Source organism: Ranitomeya variabilis, chromosome 8, assembly GCF_051348905.1.
Source record: "Ranitomeya variabilis isolate aRanVar5 chromosome 8, aRanVar5.hap1, whole genome shotgun sequence".
In the NCBI taxonomy this organism is placed as follows: Eukaryota; Metazoa; Chordata; class Amphibia; order Anura; family Dendrobatidae; genus Ranitomeya; species Ranitomeya variabilis.
In genome coordinates, this window is record NC_135239.1 from 211,325,733 (window position 1) to 211,338,933 (window position 13,201).

The 13,201-nt window shown below is 46.4% G+C and overlaps 1 protein-coding gene across 1 annotated transcript in view; it reads right to left on the reverse strand.

Moving 5' to 3' along the window:
- Positions 1–13,201, reverse strand: part of LOC143788729 (protein SSUH2 homolog) — a 254,020-nt gene that overhangs the window by 19,326 nt on the left and 221,493 nt on the right. Inside the window, exon 11 of the mRNA XM_077278585.1 lies at positions 10,622–10,727. Coding sequence (XP_077134700.1) covers positions 10,622–10,727 — 106 coding nt within the window. The remainder of the gene's footprint in view (positions 1–10,621; positions 10,728–13,201) is intronic.

Below are 13,201 nucleotides of genomic sequence, written 5' to 3' on the forward strand. Positions count from 1 at the left end.
GACGCAACACAGGGGCGGAAGAAAAGCGGCGCTTAAGCTCCCGAAAGGCCTCCACAGCAGCAGGGGACCAATCAGCAACATCAGCACCCTTTTTGGTCAAATCAGTCAAAGGTTTAGCAACATCAGAAAAACCAGTTATAAATCGACGATAAAAATTAGCAAAGCCCAAAAATTTCTGAAGGCTCTTAAGAGAAGAAGGTTGCGTCCAATCACAAATAGCCCGAACCTTGACAGGATCCATCTCAATGGAAGAGGGGGAAAAAATGTACCCCAAAAAAGAAATCTTTTGAACCCCAAAAATACACTTAGAACCCTTCACACACAAGGAATTAGCCCGCAAAACCTGAAAAACCCTCCTGACCTGTTGGACATGAGAATCCCAGTCCTCCGAAAAAATCAAAATATCATCCAGATACACGATCATAAATTTATCCAAATATTCACTGAAAATGTCATGCATAAAGGACTGAAAGACTGAAGGGGCATTTGAAAGACCAAAAGACATTACTAAATACTCAAAATGGCCCTCGGGCGTATTAAATGCGGTTTTCCACTCATCCCCCTGCTTAATTCGCACCAAATTATACGCCCCACGGAGATCAATCTTAGAGAACCACTTAGCCCCCTTTATTCGAGCAAACAAATCAGTCAGCAGTGGCAGAGGATACTGATATTTGACTGTAATTTTATTCAAGAGTCGATAATCAATACAGGGCCTCAGGGAGCCATCTTTTTTAGATACAAAGAAAAAACCGGCTCCTAAGGGAGATGAAGAAGGACGAATATGTCCCTTTTCCAGGGACTCCTTAATATATTCTCGCATAGCAGCATGTTCAGGTACAGATAGATTAAATAAACGACCCTTTGGAAATTTACTGCCCGGAATCAGATCTATGGTACAATCGCAATCTCTGTGGGGAGGTAGTGAACCAAGCTTAGGCTCCTCAAAAACATCACGATAATCAGACAAAAATTCCGGAATCTCAGAGGGAATAGATGATGAAATGGAAACCAAAGGTACGTCCACATGAGCCCCCTGACATCCCCAGCTTAACACAGACATTGCTATTGCTTTCCAGTCAAGAACTGGGTTATGAGATTGTAACCATGGTAATCCGAGCACCAAAACGTCATGTAGATTGTACAACACAAGGAAGCGAATCATCTCCTGATGGTCTGGATTCATACGCATAGTCACTTGTGTCCAGTATTGTGGTTTATTACTAGCCAATGGTGTAGAGTCAATACCCTTCAGAGGTATAGGAACTTCCAGAGGCTCTAGATCAAACCCACAGCGCCTGGCAAAGGACCAATCCATTAGACTCAAAGCGGCGCCAGAGTCGACATAGGCATCCGCGGTAATTGACGATAATGAACAAATCAAGGTCACAGACAGAATAAACTTAGACTGTAAAGTGCCAATTGAAATAGACTTATCAACCTTTTTTGTACGTTTAGACTAGAGCATGCTGATATAACATGAGTTGAATCACCACAATAGAAGCACAACCCATTCTTTCGCCTAAAATTCTGCCGTTCGCTTCTAGACAGAATTCTATCACATTGCATATTTTCTGGAGCCTTCTCAGAAGACACCGCCAAATGGTGCACAGGTTTGCGCTCCCGCAAACGCCGATCAATCTGAATAGCCATTGTCATGGACTCATTCAGACCTGTAGGTGCAGGGAACCCCACCATAACATCTTTAATGGCATCAGAGAGACCCTCTCTGAAATTCGCCGCCAGCGCGCACTCATTCCACTGAGTAAGCACAGACCATTTACGAAATTTTTGGCAGTATATTTCAGCTTCATCTTGCCCTTGAGATAGGGCCATCAAGGCTTTTTCAGCCTGAATCTCTAAGTTAGGTTCCTCATAAAGCAACCCCAAAGCCAGAAAAAACGCATCCACATTGAGCAACGCAGGATCCCCGGGTGCCAATGCAAATGCCCAGTTTTGAGGGTCACCCCGCAGCAAGGAAATTACTATCTTAACCTGCTGTGCGGGATCTCCAGCGGAGCGAGATCTCAGGGAAAGAAATAATTTACAATTATTTTTGAAATTCAGGAAACGAGATCTATCCCCGGAGAAAAATTCTGGTATAGGAATTCTAGGTTCAGATATAGGAGCATGAATAACAAAATCCTGTAAATTTTGAATCTTCATAGCAAGATTATTCAAACCTGTAGCCAAACACTGAGGATCCATTTTAATCAGGTGAGATCAGAGCCATTCAAGGATTAGAAGGAGAGAGAGAGACAAAGGCTGCAATTAGAGCAGAAATGCAACTGAGTCAACTAAAAAGCAAACTCAGAAGGAAAAAAAAAAAAAAAAAAAAATCTGCAGACTTCTTTTTCTCTCCTTTCTTCTGCCAACGGTTTTAACCCTTGGCCGGCCATACTGTCATGGTTCCCAATGGCAAGGAAACGTCAGAGAACTTAAACTACAGACTAGCTCCTGGGAGATGGAATCTCGAGCTGACCGTGAGCTAAACCTACCACACAACTAACAGTGGCCGGGTGGCGTACCTACGTTTTATCCCTAGACGCCTAGCGCCAGCCGGAGGACTAACTAACCCTAATAGAGGAAAAGACAGACCTGGCTTACCTCTAGGGAAATTCCCCCAAAAAGGAGACAGAAGCCCCCCACATATATTGGCGGTGAGTTCAGAGGAAAAGACATACGTAGTATGAAGGTAGGTTCAGCAAAGCGAGGTCCACTTACTAGATAGCAAGAAGATACAATAGGGAACTTCACGGTCAGCTGAAAACCCTATTAAAATACCATCCCGAAATTACTTTAAGACTCATGTGTCAACTCATGACACCGGAGTGGCAATTTCGGCCCACAAGAGCTTCCAGCTACAGAAAAATAACTGTCATGATCTCAATGGCAAGAGATCATAGCATCAGCATATATAGGAACTAGCTCTTGGAAGATGGAAACTGAGCTGACCATGAACTAAACCTAACGCACAACTAGCAGTGGCCGGGTAGCATGCCTACGTTGATTCTAGATGCCCAGCACCAGCCGGAGGACTAAATAAAGCTAGCAGAGGAAAATATTAGTCCTAGCTCACCTCTAGAGAAATACCCCGAAAGGAGACAGAGGCCCCCCACATGTATTGGCGGTGAATCAAGATGAAATAACAAACGTAGTATGAAAATAGGTTTAGCAAATTTGAGGTCCACTTACTACATAGCAGAAGACAGAAAGGACACTTTCATGGTCAGCTGAAAACCCTATCAAAACACCATCCAGAAATTACTTTAAAACTCTGGCATTAACTCATAACACCAGAGTGGCAATTCCTGTTCACAAGAGCTTTCCAGACACAGTAACGAAACTACAGCTGTGAACTGGAACAAAAATGCAAAAACAAACATGGACAAGAGTCCAACTTATCTAGTAGTTGTCTAGGAGCAGGAACAAGCACAGAGAGGCTTCTGATAACATTGTTGACCGGCAAGCAACTAACAGAGCAGCAAGGTTATATAGCGACTCCCACATCTTGATGGGAACAGGTGAACAGAGAAGATGAAGACACCAGTTCAATTCCACCAGTAGCCACCGGGGGAGCCCAGAATCCAAATTCACAACAGTACCCCCCCCTCAAGGAGGGGGCACCGAACCCTCACCAGAACCACCAGGGCGATCAGGATGGGCCCTATGAAAGGCACGAACCAGATCAGAGGCATGAACATCAGATGCATTCACCCAAGAATTATCCTCCTGGCCGTATCCCTTCCACTTGACCAGATACTGGAGTCTCCGTCTGGAAACACGAGAGTCTAAGATTTTCTCCACAACGTACTCCAACTCACCCTCAACCAACACCGGAGCAGGAGGCTCAACGGAAGGCACAACCGGTACCTCATACCTGCGCAATAATGACCGATGAAAAACGTTATGAATAGAAAAGGATGCAGGGAGGTCCAAACGGAAGGAAACAGGGTTAAGAATCTCCAATATCTTATATGGGCCGATGAACCGAGGCTTAAACTTAGGAGAAGAGACCCTCATAGGGACAAAACGAGAAGACAACCACACCAAATCCCCAACACAAAGCCGAGGACCAACACGACGGTGGCGGTTGGCAAAAAGCTGAGTCTTCTCCTGGGACAACCTCAAATTGTCCACCACCTGCCCCCAGATCTGATGCAATCTCTCCACCACAGCATCCACTCCAGGACAATCCGAAGATTCCACCTGACCAGAGGAAAATCGAGGATGAAACCCCGAATTACAGAAAAACGGGGACACCAAAGTGGCAGAGCTGGCCCGATTATTGAGAGCAAACTCCGCCAATGGCAAAAAAGCAACCCAATCATCCTGGTCAGCAGACACAAAACACCTCAGATATGTCTCCAGGGTCTGATTAATCCGCTCGGTCTGGCCATTCGTCTGAGGATGGAAAGCGGACGAAAAAGATAAATCTATGCCCATCCTAGCACAGAATGCCCGCCAAAATCTAGACACGAATTGGGTCCCTCTGTCAGAAACGATATTCTCAGGAATACCATGCAAACGAACAACATTTTGAAAAAACAGAGGAACCAACTCGGAAGAAGAAGGCAACTTGGGCAGAGGAACCAAATGGACCATCTTAGAGAAACGGTCACACACCACCCAGATGACAGACATCTTCTGAGAAACAGGCAGATCTGAAATAAAATCCATCGAGATGTGCGTCCAAGGCCTCTTAGGAATAGGCAAGGGCAACAACAATCCACTAGCCCGAGAACAACAAGGCTTGGCCCGAGCACAAACGTCACAAGACTGCACAAAGCCTCGCACATCTCGTGACAGGGAAGGCCACCAGAAGGACCTTGCCACCAAATCCCTGGTACCAAAAATGCCAGGATGACCTGCCAACGCAGAAGAATGAACCTCAGAGATGACTCTACTGGTCCAATCATCAGGAACAAACAGTTTATCAGGTGGGCAACGATCAGGTCTATCCGCCTGAAACTCCTGCAAGGCCCGCCGCAGGTCTGGAGAAACGGCAGACAATACCACTCCATCCTTAAGGATACCTGTGGGCTCAGAGTTACCAGGCGAGTCAGGCTCAAAACTCCTAGAAAGGGCATCCGCCTTAACATTCTTAGAACCCGGTAGGTATGACACCACAAAATTAAACCGAGAGAAAAATAATGACCAGCGCGCCTGTCTAGGATTCAGGCGCCTGGCGGTCTCAAGATAAATCAAATTTTTGTGGTCAGTCAATACCACCACCTGATGTCTGGCCCCCTCAAGCCAATGGCGCCACTCCTCAAAAGCCCACTTCATGGCCAAAAGCTCCCGATTCCCAACATCATAATTCCGCTCAGCGGGCGAAAATTTACGGGAAAAGAAGGCACAAGGCCTCATCACGGAGCAGTCAGAACTTTTCTGCGACAACACTGCCCCAGCTCCGATCTCAGAAGCGTCGACCTCAACCTGAAAAGGTAGAGCAACATCAGGCTGACGCAACACAGGGGCAGAGGAAAAACGGCGCTTAAGCTCCCGAAAGGCCTCCACAGCATCAGGGGACCAATCAGCAACATCAGCACCCTTCTTAGTCAAATCGGTCAATGGCTTAGCAATATCCGAAAAACCAGCAATAAATCGACGATAAAAGTTAGCAAAGCCCAAAAATTTCTGAAGACTCTTAAGAGAAGAGGGCTGCGTCCAATCACAAATAGCTTGAACCTTGACAGGATCCATTTCAATGGAAGAGGGGGAAAAAATATATCCCAAAAAGGAAATCCTCTGTACCCCAAAAACACACTTAGAACCCTTCACACACAAAGAATTAGACCGCAAAACCTGAAAAACCCTCCTGACTTGCTGGACATGAGAGTCCCAGTCATCCGAAAAAAATCAGAATATCATCCAGATACACAATCATAAATTTATCCAAATAATCGCGAAAAATATCATGCATAAAGGACTGGAAAACTGACGGAGCATTTGAAAGACCAAAAGGCATCACTAAATACTCAAAGTGGCCCTCGGGCGTATTAAATGCGGTTTTCCACTCATCCCCCTGCCTGATTCGCACCAAATTATACGCCCCACGAAGGTCAATCTTAGAGAACCACTTGGCCCCCTTTATGCGAGCAAACAAATCAGTCAGCAACGGCAATGGGTATTGATATTTAACAGTGATTTTATTCAAAAGCCGATAATCAATACATGGTCTCAAAGAGCCGTCTTTTTTTGACACAAAGAAAAAACCGGCTCCTAAGGGAGATGACGATGGACGAATATGTCCCTTTTCCAAGGACTCCTTTATATATTCACGCATAGCAGCATGTTCAGGCACAGACAGATTAAATAAACGACCCTTTGGGTATTTACTACCCGGGATTAAATCTATGGCACAATCGCACTCTCGGTGCGGAGGTAATGAACCAAGCTTGGATTCTTCAAAGACGTCACGATAGTCAGACAGGAACTCAGGAATTTCAGAGGGAATAGATGATGAAATGGAAACCACAGGTACATCCCCATGAGCCCCCTTACATCCCCAGCTCAACACAGACATAGCTCTCCAGTCGAGGACTGGGTTGTGAGATTGCAGCCAAGGCAATCCTAGCACCAAATCATCATGTAGATTATACAGCACCAGAAAGCGAATAATCTCCTGGTGATCCGGATTAATACGCATAGTTACTTGTGTCCAGTATTGTGGTTTATTATTAGCCAATGGGGTGGAGTCAATCCCCTTCAGAGGAATAGGAGTCTCCAAAGGCTCTAAATCATACCCACAGCGTTTGGCCAAGGACCAATCCATAAGACTCAAAGCGGCGCCAGAGTCGACATAGGCGTCCGTGGTAATAGATGACAAAGAGCAAATCAGGGTCACAGATAGAATAAACTTAGACGGTAAGGTGCAAATGGAAACAGATTTACCAAGCTTTTTAGTGCGCTTAGAGCATGCTGATATAACATGAGTAGAATCACCACAATAGAAACACAACCCATTTTTCCGTCTAAAATTCTGCCGCTCGCTTCGGGACAGAATTCTATCACACTGCATACTCTCTGGCGATTTCTCAGTGGACACCGCCAGATGGTGCACTGGTTTGCGCTCCCGCAAACGCCTATCGATCTGAATAGCCATTGTCATGGACTCATTCAGACCCGCAGGCACAGGGAACCCCACCATAACATCCTTAATGGCATCAGAGAGACCCTCTCTGAAAATCGCCGCCAGGGCGCACTCATTCCACTGAGTAAGCACAGACCATTTACGGAATCTTTGGCAGTAAATTTCCGCTTCATCTTGCCCCTGAGATAGGGACATCAAAGTTTTTTCTGCCTGAAGCTCCAAATGAGGTTCGTCATAAAGCAACCCCAAGGCCAGAAAAAACGCATCCACATTGAGCAACGCAGGATCCCCTGGTGTCAATGAAAAAGCCCAGTCTTGAGGGTCGCCCCGGAGCAAGGAAATCACAATCCTGACCTGCTGTGCAGGATCTCCGGCAGAGCGAGATTTCAGGGACAAAAATAATTTGCAATTATTTCGAAAATTCTGAAACCCAGATCTATTCCCCGAGAAAAATTCCGGCAAAGGAATTCTCGGCTCAGATACAGGTGCATGACAAACAAAATCTTGCAAATTTTGTACCTTCGTGGCGAGATTATTCAAACCTGCAGTTACACTCTGAAGATCCATTGCAAACAGGTGGACACAGAGCCATTCAAAGATTAGTAGGAGAAAAAAAAAAAAAAAAAATTTCAGCAGACTACTTATTTCTCTCCTTTCTCAGCCAAGGATTTTAACCCTTTAGTGGCCGGTCAAACTGTCATGATCTCAATGGCAAGAGATCATAGCATCAGCATATATAGGAACTAGCTCTTGGAAGATGGAAACTGAGCTGACCATGAACTAAACCTAACGCACAACTAGCAGTGGCCGGGTAGCATGCCTACGTTGATTCTAGATGCCCAGCACCAGCCGGAGGACTAAATAAAGCTAGCAGAGGAAAATATTAGTCCTAGCTCACCTCTAGAGAAATACCCCGAAAGGAGACAGAGGCCCCCCACATGTATTGGCGGTGAATCAAGATGAAATAACAAACGTAGTATGAAAATAGGTTTAGCAAATTTGAGGTCCACTTACTACATAGCAGAAGACAGAAAGGACACTTTCATGGTCAGCTGAAAACCCTATCAAAACACCATCCAGAAATTACTTTAAAACTCTGGCATTAACTCATAACACCAGAGTGGCAATTCCTGTTCACAAGAGCTTTCCAGACACAGTAACGAAACTACAGCTGTGAACTGGAACAAAAATGCAAAAACAAACATGGACAAGAGTCCAACTTATCTAGTAGTTGTCTAGGAGCAGGAACAAGCACAGAGAGGCTTCTGATAACATTGTTGACCGGCAAGCAACTAACAGAGCAGCAAGGTTATATAGCGACTCCCACATCTTGATGGGAACAGGTGAACAGAGAAGATGAAGACACCAGTTCAATTCCACCAGTAGCCACCGGGGGAGCCCAGAATCCAAATTCACAACAAATAACATAACTGTGAACTGGAACAAAAATGCAAAACAAACTTAGGACTAAGAGTCCAACTTAGCTGATAGTAGTCTAGAAGCAGGAACATGCAACAGAAAGGCTCTGGTTACATTGATGGCCGGCACTAGAATAACTGAGCAGCAAGGCTAAATAGGATACACCCATATCCTGATGGAAACAGGTGAACAGAGAAAGTGAAGCACACAAGTCCAGTACCACCAGTGACCACCGGGGGAGCCCAAAAACCAAATTCACAACAGATAACATCTGTGAGGACCTTATGTGAAGCTTAGCAGTAAGGGACTACACCACTACAGCGCAAGGGAAGGCTTCTATTTTCTACCTGGATAAGGGGACTCTGGACTTGTCTCCAAACCGACCGGACTCTACCTGCCCTGTGATCCGGTGCCCTGGACTGGGGCTGCTGAAGACTTCAGTAAACGAGGTAAAGAGACTGAAACCTTGTGTTCTCGTTCCTTACTGTACCTCTCACTATTCTACCATCTACACACTGGAAAGCCCTGGGGATCTACTTCACCTGTGGGAAGGTATACCATCTAGCTGCCATAACATCACCCCAGCGGACCCCTTAAAGCAGCGTCGGTCACCCTGACCGAATACCACAGGTGGCATCACAAACAAACTTTATCCCTTTAAAGACCTTTCCCTTTTACATGGGCGCCCAGGGCCACGGACCGGGTCGCAGCCACCGTGACATCCCCCTGTGAACACCGCACCCGGTACCAAGTACCCCACGGCCCAGGCGGGCGACTCAGATCCATACAGTATAATGGGCCCCACATAGTGCTCCATACAGTATAATGGCCCCACATAGTGCTCCATACAGTATAATGGCCCCACTTAGTGCTCCATACCTCTGCCCTTTCCCCCTCTGCTCCAGTCTCTTCATGGTGTCTTCAGATTCTGAAGATGTCTCAGTACACCGGGTGTGTTGTAATGATGTCATTGTGCCCGCTGGGCTGAGACGTCAGGTACAGAGGGGTACTGATGGGGGACGGAGCGTCAGTGGACTTTCACTCAATCATTGCTTTCACCTGTATGGGCATCTAGGATGCTGATATGGTTGAAAGTGTGATTTTGGGTGGGGGACCCGCCTGGCGTTGCGGGCCAAATATACTCACCCTGTGGGCCAGCGTTTGACATATGTGATTTACATAATTGCAGCTGTTTAGAAAAGTCGACCGAGTGTCCCATGTGCACAGAGCAATGAGTAGTACTACCGCCATTCTGTGCACAGGACCCCATTGTGCCTCCAGCACAGCACATATTACAGCGTGCGGCTGAGAATGGGGATTTTTACGCAAGATTAAGGATTTCACGTGACAAACAAGTGGTTAGTTTGGTTGTTGAGTGATCAGCAGCCTGTTTACACTGAACGATTATCGAATATGACTTTTCCCAGTTATCGGCCAGTGTGATTGCATCCTACTGCTATGTGCACATTGCAGGTGTTTAAGATTTTTTTCCCACTCTGAACAGAAAAAAAAGACTTGAAAATCTGCTTCTATTTATTTCTCTTTAAAACTGATTTTACATTCAGGTTTTTTTTTATAATTTTTTAAATTAACTTAAGGTTTCCTAAAAAAGGCAAGAGGCTGAGAGAAGTGAGCGGAGCGAACTATACAGGTCATTTGGAAAGTTACAGGAACACCTGAGTGCTTTCTGAGCATTTTGTGAGTGGTTTTTGAAGTGTTTTCCCCTAATTGATGTACAAAAAAAGTCAGTAAAATTGCCAAAAAAGATAAAAACTAGGAAAACATTTACAAAAAATGCATAATGACAGCCGGCCAGACAGACAGCATTTCCTTAACCTTGAAAAACTCAATTTTTGACCTCCTGAAAATAAACGTCATGTGATCAGAGCCTTAGATGTAGCAGAGCTGAGCTGGCTGGTCTGTCTGACTATAAATGACAGAATCCTCCTGGGTAACAGCGCGGGTTGTCACCACCAGTAACCGGTCCGGTCTGTGTCAGGGGGCATCAGCCTGTTTATCACCCCCAGTAGATAATTGCTTCTCTGCCCAGTAGGGGGCAGCGCCTCTCTGATCTTGCCCCTTGTGAATTCTATGAAATAGTCTCACCAGATTATCCTCATCCGAGACGATAACTTCTCCCGACACTTTCTCGAAACGGTCGAAAGGGAATTCTGGGTCATCGTAGACAATAATAGAACAATCCAGGTTTTCCCTGGAGGAAGAAAGAACAGCGATGGTTACATTGTATTAATTGATTTTCCATCTTGTGTACATATTAAGGCATATTCATCCAAACCCATCTATAAGGAGCGGGAAACATTGTCGCTACATCTGTACTAGATGCTGAACCCTTCCCAAATTCAGTCTCTTGCTGGCTGTGGACTGTGGTCAGGAGAATCGCCAGGCTTATGTTTTAGGCTAAATTATGATTCAGTAAAAAACTGTATGTGTGCCCCCGGCAGTATGGCTGGTAGAATGGTACAATGGTGTGTGTGCCCCCGGCAGTATGGCTGGTAGGATGGTACAATGGTGTGTGTGCCACGGCAGTATGGCTGGTAGAATGGTACAATGGTGTGTGTGCCCCCGGCAGTATGGCTGGTAGGATGGTACAATGGTGTGTGTGCCCCCGGCAGTATGGCTGGTAGGATGGTACAATGGTGTGTGTGCCACGGCAGTATGGCTGGTAGAATGGTACAATGGTGTGTGTGCCCTGGCAGTATGGCTGGTAGGATGGTACAATGGTGTGTGTGCCACGGCAGTATGGCTGGTAGAATGGTACAATGGTGTGTGTGCCCCCGGCAGTATGGCTGGTAGGATGGTACAATGGTGTGTGTGCCCCCGGCAGTATGGCTGGTAGGATGGTACAATGGTGTGTGTGCCCTGGCAGTATGGCTGGTAGAATGGTACAATGATTTGTGTGCCACGGCAGTATGGCTGGCAGGATGGTACATGACTGTCCCGAACTGATGTGCTGCCCGAGAGGCAATGAATGTGCTCACCGCAAGTGAAAAAGTCCCAAAAAGTGCAAATTTGGACCAAATTACCCCATCTCAGTTTTTTTGTGTTGTTCCAATACGCACAAAGGAAATAATCATGTGTATGACAAAACGTGTGTAAGTGCAGTAATTTTCTGGGAGAAATACTTCATGTTCTGGAACAATTTGAAGGGTGCCAACACTTTTGGCCATGACTATATACACTGCTCAAAAAAAATAAAGGGAAATCAAACTGTCCACTTAGGAAGCAACACTGATTGACAATCAATTTTACATGCTGTTGTGCAAATGGAATAGACAACAGATGGAAATTACTGGCAATTATCAAGACACCCTCAATAAAGGAGTGGTTCTGCAGGTGGGGACCACAGACCACATCTCAGTACCAATGCTTTATGGCTGATGTTTTGGTCACTTTTGAATGTTGGTTGTGCTTTTACACTCGTGGTAGCATGAGACGAACTCTACAACCCACACAAGTGGCTCAGGTAGTGCAGCTCATCCAGGATGGCACATCAATACAAGCTGTGGCAACAAGGTTTGCTGTGTCTGTCAGCGTAGTGTCCAGAGGCTGGAGGCGCTACCAGGAGACAGGCCAGTACACCAGGTGACGTGGAGGGGGCCGTAGGAGGGCAACAACCAAGCAGCAGGACCGCTACCTCAGCCTTTGTGCAAGGAGGAACAGGAGGAGCACTGCCAGAGCCCTTAAAATGACCTCCAGCAGGTCATAAATGTGCATGTGTCTGCACTGTTAGAAACCGACTCCATGAAGATGGTCTGAGTGCCCGACGTCCACAGATGGGGGTTGTGCTCACTGCCCAACACCGTGCAGGACAATTGGCATTTGCCACAGAACCCCAGGATTGGCAAATTCGCCACTGGCACCCTGTGCTCTTCACAGATGAAAGCAGGTTCACACTGAGCACATGTGACAGACGTGACAGAGTCTGGAGACGCCATGGAGAGCGAACTGCTGCCTGCAACATCCTTCAGCATGAGCGGTTTGGCAGTGGGTCAGTAATGGTGTGGGGTGGCATTTCTTTGGAGGGCCGCACAGCCCTCCATGTGCTCACCAGAGGTAGCCTGACTGCCATTAGGTACAGAGATAAGATCCTCAGACTCCTTGTGAGACCATATGCTGGTGCGGTTGGCCCTGGGTTCCTCCTAATGCAGGACAATGCCTGACCTCATGTTGCTGGAGTTAGTCAGCAGTTCCTGCAAGATGAAGGCATTGAAGCTATGGACTGGCCTGCTCATTCCCCAGACCTGAATCTGATTGAACACATCTGGGACATCATGTCTCGCTCCATCCACCAACGTCACGTTGCACCACAGACTGTCCAGGAGTTGGTGGATGCTTTAGTCCAGGTCTGGGAGGAGATCCTGTTATGGTTCTCAATGGCAAGAGAACATAGCCCAGCAAACATACGAACTAGCTCTTGGAAGGATGGAAACTAAACTGACCATGAACTAAACCTGCCGCACAACTAACAGTAGCCGGGTAGCGTAGCCTGCGTTTTATCCCTAGACGCCCAGCGCCGGCCGGAGGACTAACTAATCCTGGCAGAGGAAAATATAGTCCTGGCTCACCTCTAGAGAAATTTCCCCGAAAGGCAGACAGAGGCCCCCACAAATATTGGCGGTGATTTTAGATGAAATGACAAACGTAGTATGAAAATAGGTTTAGCAA